Source organism: Eublepharis macularius, chromosome 2 (genome assembly GCF_028583425.1).
Source record: "Eublepharis macularius isolate TG4126 chromosome 2, MPM_Emac_v1.0, whole genome shotgun sequence".
NCBI lineage: Eukaryota > Metazoa > Chordata > Lepidosauria > Squamata > Eublepharidae > Eublepharis > Eublepharis macularius.
Window position 1 is genome coordinate 67,896,359 of NC_072791.1, and position 14,486 is coordinate 67,910,844.

The 14,486-nt window shown below is 42.0% G+C and overlaps 1 protein-coding gene across 1 annotated transcript in view; it reads left to right on the plus strand.

Annotated features, from left to right (window-relative positions):
• LOC129323395 (cytosolic phospholipase A2 beta-like) overlaps positions 1-14,486 on the plus strand; it is an 84,665-nt gene that overhangs the window by 41,283 nt on the left and 28,896 nt on the right. The window contains exons 9-13 of the mRNA XM_054969929.1: positions 1,449-1,553; positions 3,592-3,629; positions 5,773-5,908; positions 7,940-8,076; positions 10,798-11,020. Of these exons, the coding sequence (XP_054825904.1) occupies positions 1,449-1,553; positions 3,592-3,629; positions 5,773-5,908; positions 7,940-8,076; positions 10,798-11,020 (639 nt within the window). The remainder of the gene's footprint in view (positions 1-1,448; positions 1,554-3,591; positions 3,630-5,772; positions 5,909-7,939; positions 8,077-10,797; positions 11,021-14,486) is intronic.

Here is a 14,486-nt window from a genome sequence, read left to right on the forward strand (position 1 = left end):
ACTTGTATTTGCCCATCATCTGTATCTCGTGCCACCACCATCTCACTGGACATTGGAGGGCTCTCTTTAACAGGCCTAAAACAGCTTTTATTGTTGCAGTAGAAGTTTCCCCTTCACTTGCACTCATATAGTCAACGTCTAAAAACCACCAAGTCTTGCGTCTTAATTCCAAATTCACTGCTTCTTCTACTTGTCTAACCAGCTAAGTTGTCCTTTTTATTTACTTATTGGCAAAGAAGCTAAGATGCAGCCAAGAAATCTGTTTTGATCTGGCAATTCAGATGCTGTAGAGGAAAGCTTATACAAATCCAAGAGGCAGTCAAAGCAAATTAAGTTTGTGTTATATTGCAAAGTTCTTTGGTACAATCTGGCAAGAGCAACTATTTGACAGGGTAAAGGATAATGGACCAGAAGAAAGGCAAATCCAGGAGACCCGACTGAAAAGCAGTGAAAAAAGCAATAAAATCAGAGCTCAAATTATATATCTCTAGATCAGGGCTGAATCGAGGGGGGGCAGGGAGGTAGTCTGCCCCTGGCTCCACCAAAGAGGGGGTGCTGGGCGCAGCTGCCAGCTGCTGGGAGCATGTGGGCGGTAGCGCGGGTGGCCTCCCAGCCTCCCGCTCTGCCTTTTGCCTGCCCCGCAGGAAAGGGGGCGGCCGGCTTGCTGTGCGCCCTCTGTTCTGCGAGGCAGGCAAAAGGCAGCGCGGGAGGCCGGGAGGCCGCCTGTGCCATTCGCCTGCCCTGCAGGGCAGGAGATGGCTGGCTTGCCATGTGTCCTCTATCCTACAGGGAAGGCAAAAGGCAGTGCGGGATGCTGGGAGGCTGCCCGAGCCATTTGCCTGCCCCGCAGGACAGGGGGTGTGTGGCAAGCCAGCCACCCCCTGTCCTATGGGGCAGGCGAATGGTGCAGGCGGCTTCCCAGCCCTCTGCGCTGCATCTGCCAACTCCACAGCACGTTCTGCCCTATGTGATGATGTCATGGAAATGACGGACTTGGGTTGCTCTGGGCTCAAGAAACCCTAGATCTGGCTCTGCTCTAGATCAGAGCTAGCCCGGACCTGCATGGCCCAGGCTATACCAATCTGGTCAGCTCTTTGAAGGTAAATAGATTTGGTGCTTGGATGGGAGACCACCAAGGAAGACCAGGTTGCTATGCAGAGGCAGGCAATGGCAAACCACCTCTGTTAGTCTCTTGCCTTGAAAACCCAAGCAGGGGTCACCATAAGACAGCTGCAATTTAACAACACTTCACACACACAGTACCGACAAGTCAACTTTCTCTGGGCTGAGGTGCAAAGCTTAAGCATATGCCTTGGGGATTCATTTTTTTTTTCTATAAGAAGGTTAAAATGAAACTATTGATCTATACTCAGAAATGCTTATTTTTCAATATATTTAATACCTTTTTAGTGATCAGTTGAAAATCTTGTGATTTTTGTTTCCCCTAGAGTGTTACATATACAGGGGACAGTGATTCCAATTACCCTTTAATTCTACCCTTGAAATGCCTTCATGTGGGACAACAACATGAAGTAGTCCTACCAACAAAGAACGTAAGTGTTGAATCTTTTGTTTCATCTTTATCTTTGCTGAACACTGGTGATATTCTCAAAAGCATCCTGAAAGTTTCCTTCCTAATGAAATCCATGTTGTTTACTCTGTTGAATTGCATAAAAGATGGATGGGGAGATATAAGACAGTGTTCTTCACTGTGGGGAGATATAAGACAGCGCTATTCAAACTTGTATGTTTTTATAATAGTCAAAACTGTAAGACATTGATGTCATACACTTTGTATTCAGATCAGATCAGATTATTTATTTACAGTTAATAACCAGTACAGACTTATAAAAACATAAGTGAGTATCATACACAAAATACACCACTTTGTAAAAATAATTATATAAAAACTTGGCAATATAAATACAAAAGTGTGGACTTTCAGGATTAAAAATAAAAGCAGATGTTACTCCTTTGCACATTCCCTGCGGATTCTACAAGCTGCGGCTAAAAATCTGGCACTAGCCAACGTGATCTGGGGATCGGCACCTAACAGGAGCTTATTAGTTAGCTCTGTGTCAGGGAGGCTCGAAAGCTTCTTCAATACAGGTTGGATATGCTTTATACGTATTTCGTGGTAGAACCTACAGGCAAGCATAATATGCTCAATTGTTTCTACTTTCCCTGCCTTGCATGGACAAACTCTCTCAGCCATTGGGACCTTCTTATAACAGCCTTCAAGTACTGCAGATGGAAATGTATTACATCGGGCCAATGAGAAAGCCCTATGATGGGACGGGATCTCCAGATTTGATAGATAGGAGGCTGGAGAAACCACATATCTTGTTTGCAAGGGGGCTAGGAAATTGGAGACCTTAGCAAGATCCCTCTGTCTTTCGACATCCAATATACGCTGTTTGACCATGGTCCTTGCCTGGCAGGGGAGACACCACGATCACTTTGTATTCCCTGATGACTCACTGCCTAATCTCATAATCCCCTAAAAGTTACCTGATCCAAATTTTAGTAACAAAGAACAGTGGTAGTTTATTGCCATAAAACATTAGCTGGTTGGAAATTATTATTAACAAACTAAAGCATTGAGTGTACATTAAAAAGTAATAGTCTTTCACTGACCTTTTAACACAGATTTAAAATATACTGCTCTGCCAGCTATTGAGGAAGTCTGGCTGCCTTCAACTGTCTTCTTCCTTCCAAAAATATTTTTGTGAGGTCTTGCAGCTGCCAAACCAGTATTTCCATTCTGCTAATGAAAGACGTGCTGCTGCCGTAACCTGGCCCAGAACAGGGTTGCAGAAAAGTTGCATTTCATTTAGGAATGAACCGCAGTACTTTCTGATAACAATATGCCCAGAAAAAGGTGGTTTCAGATGTTTGAGAAGTACATCTTGTTTACCTGTTTAATGGAGTATCTGAAGCAGATGTTCATGCACCTCCATGTGGGAAAATGCAAAGGTTCTCCACACACCTGAGAGTCGCCATAAAGGAAAATGCACAATACTCTCCATTATGGCTGCCAGCCCTGCACTGGTAAATGCTGGGAAATGTTCGAGCTGGTGCCTGGGGAGGGTGGAGTTTCAGAGGAAATTATATCACTTCAGGGTGACTTTACCATAGAGAATGGTATAGTATATTTTAACAGTATATTTTAAATCTGTGTTAAAAGGTGGCTAACAAAATAGCAAAAGCTTCAAGGAAACAAACAAAAGCTACAAGAAAAGCACTAACATGTAGGTCAACCAAGTCTCTGGAGAGGTTACTTATACATTTTTAAAATAAGCATTAATGTAGAAGAAAATGCAAAATCCAGGTATAGTTCATGATATATCTTTCATATATTGTGTGTCTTTTGTGGCATACATAAACAGTGGTTATTCATATTGGCTAAAAGGAGCCAGTCACGGCTTTCCAACAGATGTTGATGCCATGTAACATGTGTATGCAATCATCACGCTTGATGAATTACATCTGAGTTTCTTACTCATATCTAAATAGGAAAGCTTATCACTGCACATACCTGTTTCATTTGCCCTTTTATGTTGTCTTCATATGGATATCATTTGCTTTCAGGGTGGGACTCTGGAATTGCACCTCCGGGTAACTGGCTGGTAAGGATTTTCTCTTTTTCTTTAATACTAGCTCCAAGGCATGTAGAAGGGAAGGGAGCCTACTGGCTGCTTAAATGGAGACCCGGGCCCAGCGGGAGATACTGTCGTTCTGCTGGTCCTGTAAGACAGAAAAGGGGAGGGATGGCAAACCCCGTAACAATCTGGTATGAAGGAAAGGGCAAGCCCACGGGGAATACAATGAAACAATGCTTCACAAAGTGTTCAATTTTTAAAGTGCCAGTGCTGTATAATTTAAACATTCATACATATTTGTGCAGTTCTTTCAGGAACAAGAATGAATCCAATATACAGAAAGTGCATTCAAGATTATTGCAACATGTCCGGGTGTAATAGAGTTTATATAAATTTAAATCCTTGCATTAGTCTCTTTCCTTCTTTCTGGTGTCCTTTCCATGCACAGAGCAAATGCAGAGGTGGGAGAGATGTAGAAATCCTCCTCAGGCCCAATCTGGGGCCGGGTTAGAAACCACAGATTTCCTGTCCTCTTCTACGGGAGCACTGCCTCTGATTCCATATGGTCGGAGATTCTCATATTACATCAACCGGATAGGGCGGCCGTCTATTCCAGGGTGCGCCTTTGGGGTGGGGTGGGGGGTTCTCCCCACCATTGCACTTGGTTAATTTATTTCATTATTGTTTTGTATGTTGATTTTAGTATTGTTGTTTTCTTGTTTTTATTGATTTTAACTTGTTCACCGCCCAGAGCCCCTGAGGATGGGTGGTATATAAATTGAAATATAAATAATAAAAAAGGTTATTGGAAGAAGTTGTAAAATTCTTGTCAGTCTTTAAAGTAAGAACACAGCTGTGTTGTAGGTTAACTTGTGCCTGTTTTTAACATTGCCAACTCTGGGTAGAGAAATTCCTGGAGATTTGGGGCTGGTGCCTGTGGAGGATGGAGTTTGGGGAAGAGAGGGAGCTCAGCGAGGATATGATACCATAGAGTCTGCTCTCTGAAGCTTCCATTTCCTTCAGGGAAGCTGATCCTTGTAGTCTAGAAGGCAAAAATATACATATAAAATTTTCTCACTGTGCTCTGGAGCAACTAGCAATGTAAAGGGAGAGACTGATGGGTAGTCTGAGTTCCTTGGCAAAAAGGGACACATGGGAAGCATTTCTAGGGATTAAATGCCTTCTGGGGCTCTGCTCCCCTTGGTTGACTGCCATACTGGGCAGGATAGAATCATTCATCCTTCCCACAGGGAAGGCAAGCATCCTTCTCCTGTCTGATGAGCAAAGAGGGCGATTCCCATGTGAATATTGCTTGCATTTTAAATCCGAAAGAAAACATTATTAAAGTAATGCTGCTACTTGGAAGACTTAATGCCAAAGATAAAAGATGGCTTGAATTAGGTAGGTGTCTTTTCTTGAGTCTTTGATCACTTGTTTGCCCTGGCTTGGCTTCTGTTGGGAAGTTGGTCTTGTCCCCACTTTGCCACAGCATTGTGGTGCTTTTGTGCACCTCCTAGGTATCCATCATCTTCCTTGCATTCTTTCCTCAGCCTACTTTGTTGCAATGTTTTTGGACTGGAAAGTCCAGATCATCTTGGTTCTGCCCACATCAGTGCTATTTTCCTTGTCCTGATTCTTCATGAAGGCAGGGTAGCCATCCTCTCCCCACCACTGGAGGGCTTTTTTTAAAAACTCAGCAATTGTCATATAATTATAGCATATTGAAATAACAGTCAGTCTATGAGGGTCTCAGAATCCCCAGCTTTCATTTTTTTAAAGAAGTAAGCCTCTACCCACTTTCTTTGGGTCAATATTCCTTTCCCTTTATATCTCTGTAACAAAAAAGGCAGAGACTGACTTTTTTAAAAAAGGAAAGCTTGGAATTCAGAAAAACTGTTAGACTGTTATAATGTTATAACAATAAGTCAGTCTCTGATTTTTTAAAAATTGAAAAATACCCTGGTTGTGGAGGGGGAGAGGAAGACTTTGGTACGGAAACATGCCATATGGAAGCCTCTATGGCTCTGCACTGTCAGCAACTGCAGGAGCAGCAGGGAAACGACACAAGCCCATCCCCATGTGGGGATGTTGTTGTTAAATGTCAGTACAATGATTCTCCATCTGTCACCTAGGCCACATCTAGGTGATGATGGCTCTATCTCTGTTTCAGGACTCCGAATCTTGATGTGCGTTTGGGATATGAGCTGTGTGCTGAGGAACAGGATTTCCTACACAAAAGGAAGAAGGTGGTTGCAGATGCCTTGAATAAGCTTTTTAACCTAAGAAGAAATCTACTCGAGCATGAGGTGTGTGCTACCATCCTATGATGATCCGAAGGATGTCCTAAAAATGTGGTGACTCAGATGTCTGGATAGTTTGAATTTTTTTACACAGATCTGCACTGGCTATCTGTGAACTTGCTGAAGTTTCATACACGTGAGGTTCTGGAATGGCAATTTTATTGTCATTCACATTTATCATGTTCAAGCCTGCACAGAGTCCTGTGAACTTTATTGTGCCTAATTAAGTTGACATAACAGTGGTGCTCTATTCTAGAACAGAGAACCTCTGCGCTTTTCATTGGTAAAGCAGCTTTGTACATGTGAGATGAGAATCAGTATAGCATAGTAACTGGAGTGCTGGTTTGTGATCAGAGAGATTTGGGTCTGAATACCACTTTAGTCCTTGGTTGGGCTGATCTAATTTCCCCATCAGTAATGCTTGGATAATGCTGATCTTCCATTCAGAAAGAGTGTGATAAAGATTGTTCTGCATTCTAGAATGTAAATAAAGTGGACATAAAGTAAAATGGCTTTAATTCACAGATTGCAAATACATGATTATGGGTTCAAACTGCAGACATACATGGTGGATTTGATGGTTTTAATATACTCACTCCAAGTCCACAAACTATCTGTGAATTAATAGCAATTCATTTTCAGATCAGTAGGTGTTTTTGTATATGTGTGTGAGAGAGCAACCTGGAAAATCAGCATGTTGTCTAAGCAGCTGCTGCATTAAACAACCATGCTAATTTACAAGTTTTAATCTACCATGATCATGTAAAGCAAACAAGGGTGTGGCCCTGAGCACATATAGACCACCTCTCCCTCGCCACTGAATAACCAGACAGATCACCCCAAACTCAAAATTAGGAGCAGATTTGGTGGTGCCATGAGACAGTAGATTCCAGAAGGAGTGCTGTTTTTCTGTCTACAGTCTTCATTTCTGTGTGCCATTAGAAATGAGTTCCAGTCCAGAATTGGGAGATACTGTTATTTTATTTTCTGCCTTCAAGTGCAAATAGATTTAGAGGTAAAGGCTGTCCAAAGCAGGAGAGAAAATTTCTGGGTGGATTTAAATCCAGATGCCTCTCATTTTAAGCATCAAGTACTGACCTTTCACTGGTGACATAAAAGAATGTAACTTGAATGGCACGAGTCTAGAAATAGGATCCAAACAGCTGTGATCATGAATTTTCCATTTGGCTTCTGTGCATTATGTGGGTTGCTCTGCTATAGCAGATCATGATTCATAATCCCCTCCCCAGCTCTCCTGATGCACTGAGTTCTTTGGGGTTTATTTCTAGGTAAATTTGTATAATGTAGCCTTGGATAATTTTTGCCTTTTTATCTCCTGAGACTCTCTCTGCCATGCATGTGATGTTATACCAATTAAGGAATTGGTTCTGGGTATTGATGTTGGATGTTTTGCCCAGTTGATTTAGCAATTCATTTATTTGCTCACTGCAGGAAGCTGGTTCTAAATTGGCATAAAATTTCCTACCAACTAAATCCAATGACTTCAGTAAGCAATATTTTTTCAACCAGTTGAAAGCAGCAGCATTTACTCTTGTTTGGTTTTGTTAAGGAGATGCTGGAATGAGAAGTTATATCAGCAAGTACATCAACAAGGAAGGGATGTGTGAGCGTGTCTAGAACTGAGGCTTATAGGGAAAAATGCAGAATTTTAAAAATCAGTTCTGGGCTCCAAGATATGCATGGAGTGACCCTGACTACTCTGAGTCTTAGTTCCTTTCTCAGTTTTAGATTCCTGCAAATTTGTCCCAAATTGGCTTTAATCCAGGCTTGTGGATCATGGACGTAATAACCATGGCAACTGAACAGCAAATAGGTGATTAAAGTCTTTGCAGATAATTCTTGATTGAATTTATTTACCCATTAGGCATTGAATCACCATAATACACTCAGTTTTATGTATCATAAGATCAGCCTTGGGACTGGCAACCAGGACTTATCAAAGGGTGAATCTGTGGTATTTTCAAGTTCTTTTTTAGAATTCACAAATATTTAGTTGATTTGTTACATTTTTAACAGGTCCCTGTGGTAGCTCTTATGGCAACAGGAGGTGGAGTCAGAGCGATGGTAGCATTTTATGGTCATCTGTTAGCACTCCAGAAATTAAAGATTTTGGATTGTGTTACCTATATCACCTCTGCTTCTGGATCAACATGGTAAGTTCATAAAGTTTGTTATATTTGATTAGAATCTCTGTTACACTGGTTGTAAGCCGGAGGAAGTCATACATTATGAAGACTAGTTCAATGTAATGGAACTTAAGCTAACATATTAACACTTGACTTCAGTATAACGTATCACATCTAGGAGACTCTCTAGCCCACACTTGCTGATATCTTAGTATGTGAGCCAATCCAGACTAAATTTTCCATCACTGGAATGGAACTTTTGTGCCCACCCACCCCCAACAGCAGCCCACTGATCTGCAGGGATAGGGGACCCTGACGGGGTCTGCAGCAGGAAGGGGAAGTCACTAGAAATTGCCAAGTTAGTCCAGTTCTGCATAGGAAGTTGAGAAAACTGTGTCTAATTCTGCCTCAGCTGCTGAGGTACTTTTCGCACTCAGGTTTTAAGGCGTGTCTGTACCTGTTCTGTTCCATGTTTGCAGGGGATTCACACTTGCAAGCTGTTCTGTTCCATGTTTGCAGGGGTTTCACACTTGCAAGCTAGTCATGGGATGTGGTGCCGCTCTTTTTCCCCATTACCCCGATTTTTCTCCCTGTGAACATATGGCGATGTTAATTTTTAATCAGCTGCCCAGTTGGGGCTGACCCGATTAATGCCAGTGTGAACACTTTGCAGCGCTTCCCCCCTCCTTTTCCCTGGGAGCTGATTGGTTTGTGTGGAATTAACCACACCCACCAAAGTCAGCTATCTGAACTCCTTTTCCACCATTTTTTTGGCCTCTCTGCAGCCCTCCCATGCAAGCAGAGCAGGCCCACAGCAGCTCAGCTGGAGTGGCTGCTCTCCTCTGCAGCCCTCCTGTCAACCACCCACCTACCCCACTTTTCCCAGTGGTAAGACAGGACTTCAATTTGTACCGCACCTTTTAAAAAACTTTGATCATGTGTAGTAATGTTTCTATATTACTACATCTTCTGACCAACAAGGTTCCCCCATGACCCCCTTCAACCACCCACCCCACTCTTCCCAGGGGTAAGGCAAGACTTCCCTTTCCAGGAGTAATGCATGGTGTGTGGAGGGGGAGCAGACTCATATCCACCCCTAGCTCAGATGAGATGCATTGAGCCGCAGCTTGACTGTGGTGCCCTCTCTTACTGCAGCCTCGCTGTGGAGCAGGAGAGCGGGCGTCCCCGCCAAGCTGTGGCTCGGCAAGTCTCATCTGAGCTAGGGGGTAGGTATGAATCTGCTCCCCCCCCCCCCGTGCCTTACCCCTGGGGAAGGAAATCCTGCCTTACCCCTGGGAAGAGTGGGGTGGGGTGGGTGGTTGAAGGGGGGGCATGGGGGGTGCCTTGTCAGTCAGAAGATGTAGTAACGTAGAAATGTTACTACACATGCTCAAAGTAAAAAACAACAGCAACAATGGTGACATGCACTGCAATGCCCGGAAAGCCCGAAACTGAACAGAGGCACCAAGGAAGGTCTGAAAGGAATCACAAGAGGCCAAATCGAAACTGCTGGGAACAGTGTGAAAGGAGTGGGTGCCAAGCCGAAGCCACTGTGATCGTCCTGACTGCTCAGAAATGGCTCTTTAAGTGTAAAAGGGGCTCGAGTCATGTGGCTCCTGTTCTTCAGCCTCAGTTCTGCTATTAGTAAAGCAAGATTTAGAGTTATCAAATAAGATAATTTCCTTGAGCCATACTGTATATTATGTGTCTATTACTAGAATTAGTTAGAATAATAAAGTTTTCAGATCATATGTCAATATGTTTAAAAGAATGGATGTTCAGGTTCTTTTAAATATTTTCCGATGAGATCATTCATGAAGAAAAGTAAGAGTTGGGGGCTAATGAGAAGGCCGGCCGGCCTAGAAAAGAACCTATTTGGCTTTATTTGCTTCCAGAAGCTTGTTTCACTTAATGTTCTGATGGTGAGGCTGCAGCCTGGAATGAATGCCTTCTTGGCTCTCCTTTGTGGGATTAGCTGTTTGCACAGCACTGTAGTCATCTGGTTCAAGTTTGCCAGAGTGGCAACCCAGAGGGCAGTTTTGCCTTTAATCCTAAAATAAGGCATAGGCCAAGAGGCATTATTCAGCCCCTGAGATTGCTAAGAGGAGGGGAAGAGAGCCTTATGGTGTTACCAGAGGAAGACATGAACCAGCAGAAGAGGCAGCTGAATACTAGTCCCCTCCCATCTCATGCCTTGCTGATATGTGAGCCCCATGTGTGACTGGGTATATCAGTGTTTGTTTTAATCACTCAGCTCATCCCCTCTTTTGAAGGGAGAGGGTTAGCCAGAGTGGTTAACATTTTTGCAGGATTGTCACAAGTACATGGGCAGCACTTAGAAGAACAATATTCATGCAGAACAGCATCCATGCAGTTTACAGTGTTGAGCAGCATCGCCAGGGTAATACATATCATGGATCTCAAGCACATTGCTCCTTGCCTAGTAGTGGCTTCATTTGTTTTCCTCCACTGGGGACCTCCAAACAGAATTAAGGATGGCCATGTCAGTTATGTTTGCATCTAGTTGTGAGGCTTGTGTGTGCAGAGGAGGGCAGAATTTTCAGCATGCTCTTGGCTCCAAGATATGCTTCAAATGACCTCGACTTTTCACTTGCAAGATAGAATCAATGTTAGCATTGATTCTGTACCTTTCCCACAAATATCTCTAATCTTTATGTACATTGATGCTTTTTGCACTAGGGCTTCTTTTGTAACTAGTGGTTCCTATTCCCCCCTCTCCCCCTTCAGGACCTTAACGGACTTGTATAAACATTCTGACTGGTCACGTAGATCTTTAGAACTGTCCATCAAAGAAGCTAAAAACAAGGTCTTGAGGAGCAAATGGGATGTTATTTCCATCAACCAGCTGAAATATTATCACAAGATGCTGACTGAGCATTGTAAGAATGGACACCTCGTATCTTTTACAGCTCTCTGGGGCCTTGTTCAAGCAGCTTGCTTAAATGATAAAGTAAGTTTAAGACATGTAATATGAAAACATTATTCTTATTATTTACAGTAGCCTACAATAGTGGGTGGTGCAGGGACATGATGGGCTTTCTTATAAGGAAGGGAATCTGTCTTAATGTGTGAGCCTTGGCAGGTACTTAATTATGCTGTCTATATATAACAGCTATCTTCCTTATTCTGGCAATTTGTGCTTTCTGAATGCTGTTGATGTCACATACCACAGAGTAACTCTTTAGATGACAATTACTTCTGTGTAAGTGGTTTGAGCAATTTAATCATAACAGAGAAATAAGAGCGTTCATATTGTAGCCATAAAATATTGGTGCCAAAATGGCTGTCTTCTAATTTGGATTTCTGCTCCATCCTCTCTTGGCTGTGAGCAGGGTAGAATAATTTTATCTATTTATTGTGACAGCTTGACATATAATTTGAAAACATAAAAATATATTTTGTAAACAATTCATGTTATATAAGGGAGAAACTACTTTGCTCAGAAGCAGTAGCATATAATATCACTCCACCATCACATAAAACTAAAAGCATTTTTAAAAATTTTCTAGAAGAAAAGAACATGACAAAACTTTCAAAAACACTATCAAGAAAAGAGGGGTGGGGTTAGTATAATAGAAAATATATTATGATTAATTGTTTTTGTTTTGCTCTAAAATTAAAAAGTATTTATTTATTTATTTATTTATTTCTAATCTCTCACTGAGACTCAAGGTGGATTACACAATGTAGGTCAACACAAACAACAGCAGGGACAATCAATAAGTTTTTTTTATTATACAAACATTTTATTATACAAATATACAAAGTATAAACTATAATTTTTTTTTCAAAAACCATAATCATATATTTATATAGAACTTACTTAAATTTTACTTTTAATATTTCCCACCTATCTTCATATCTAATAACATTTTTGTTGTAATCATATATTGCCTAACTCTTTCCTTCTATCAATTTTGCATCCATATTATTATACAGCTTTTTAACTTTACTTTTATTGCAGTAACATTTTATAATTTTTTCCTAATAGATGTCTTAAATGTCCAGTGATTAATTGTTCAAAAGTCATTTTCTTTCTGCTTGCCAGGATTTTATTTTCCCATATTTATCCATCATATACTCATAAGTCATATAATCAATTTTCTTTCTTGTACTATTGTCACAATAGACATCATCTGGGTGAGGTTGGTGGACTTACTCTAAATAAACATTTGATAAAGAATACTACACTGTAAGGGTAGCAGAACTTTGAAAACAAGCAAAAATCTGATACAAGGATGAAAACAAAAACAAAAGCTAGTTGACATGACATATTACATGATGTAGAACTATCCAGTAGGAGCATACTTACAGCAACAGACAGTACACCGTACTTAGTATAGTATAGTATAGTATAGTATAGTATAGTATAGTATAGTATAGTATAGTATAGTATAGTATAGTATAGTATAGTATAGTATAAGTGAGGGACCAGCAAGGATTTGTGGGAGGCATCACCCCCACCATGCCTTCTTTCCCTTCTCTGCCCTCCATAGCCTCTCCCTTTTCCCTGCTTCCTTTCACTTTTGTCTCCCCCCATCTTCACCCCCTCCCCTAGCAGCCTCTCCCCTATGACCCAGTTGCATGGTGGAGAATCTGCAAGGACTTGTGGGGGGTTCTTCACTTCTCTCTGTTATCTCTGTCCCCATACTTTCCCCTATATCCCCCTTTCCCTTCTCCTGGCAGCCTCCAGATGTTCATCATTTCCTACACCCTTCTTTTCACACCAAACAACTTATCTTTTACCTGTCCCCCATCTCCATCTGTATTTATTAGTTACTTCATTCACATACGGCCTTTCTCTATAATGGGGACCTCAAACATCATTCTTCTTGCCTCCGTATTAACCTCACAACAACCCTGAGAGGTAGGTTAGGCTGGGAGTATGTGATTGGACCAGTCACCCAGTGAACTTCCACAGCAGAGTGGCGAGTCTCTTACATCCTGCTCTGAAACTCTAACCAGTACACTATACTGGCTTTTGGGAGGGGGTTGCTGTTGAACTGTAGCAAGCAGCTGGGCCTGGGTGAATCATGCAAGTCATGTGGTATCAAGTTGTCTGGAAAGAGCCCTGCCTCTCGGTTTGCCTTTTCCTGACAGAAGCCAAGCCTGAATAACAGTTATAGTTTACCTTGCAGCAGCCACTGAGAACATCTGATTCTTACAGCTACAGGACCTCCTTTTATCATTTTGGGTTTTTTTTAACACTCCCCCTAGATATTTTTTTTAGATTCCAGATTTTTCTGCAACCCTAGAGCATTTTTTAAATATGTAGGAAGATCTGTCTTGTCTGTTCATGGCTCTAATCTCTGGATTTAAATATCCTCATATCAGGGCCACTTGGCTATATAGCATAGCATAGCATAGATATAGCAATTAAATTGCTTCTCATAGCACTTTTCTTTAGCCTAGTGATCCCCAACATAGTGCCTGTGGGTGCCATGGTGCCCATTGGTGGGTTTCCTGATGCCTGTTTGTTTCTTTTGTTTGATGTATTGTCGAAGGCTTTCACGGCCGGAGAACGATGGTTGTTGTGGGTTTTCCGGGCTGTATTGCCGTGGTTTTGGCATTGTAGTTCCTGACGTTTCGCCAGCAGCTGTGGCTGGCATCTTCAGAGGTGTAGCACCAAAAGACAGAGATCTCTCAGTGTCACAGTGTGGAAAAGATGTAGGTCATTTGTATCTACTCAGGAGGGGTGGGGTTGAGCTGAGTCATCCTGTAAGAGTTTCCCAGGGTGTGGAATGCTAATGGTGGGACAACCAAGGAAAAACAGTCTCCTACAGGAAAAGTGTTTTTGCCATATATCAAAGGAATTACTGATCAGATGGGAAAGCTTATGAAAAAGCATAACCTTCAAGCAGTATTCAGACCCACCCGAAAAATACAACAGATGCTACGATCAGCAAAAGACAGTAGAGACCCCCTCACCTCTGCAGGAGTATACCGTATACCCTGCAGCTGTGGACAAGTTTACATCGGGACCACAAAGCGTAGCATCCAGACAAGAATAAAAGAACATGAAAGACACTGCAGGCTTGGACAACCTGAAAAATCAGCAGTGGCTGAACATAGCCTAACGCAAACAGGGCACAGTATCTTATTCCAGGACACCAAAATACTGGACAACACTTCCAACTACTTTGTCAGACTGCACAGGGAAGCCATTGAAATTCACAAGCATAAGCAAAACTTCAACAGGAAAGAAGAAACCTTAAGAATGAACAGAGCATGGTTTCCAGTTCTGAAAAACACCAGGCTAACAAAACATTCTATCCCCGACAATAGCCCTGCAGAGAAGATTAGCACATCAAGTACCAATCCATATGCAAAAGAACCTCCTCAGGATACAGTGAAGCCTCCCTCCATTAGCATTCCACACCCTGGGAAACTCTTACAGGATGACTCAGCTCAACCCC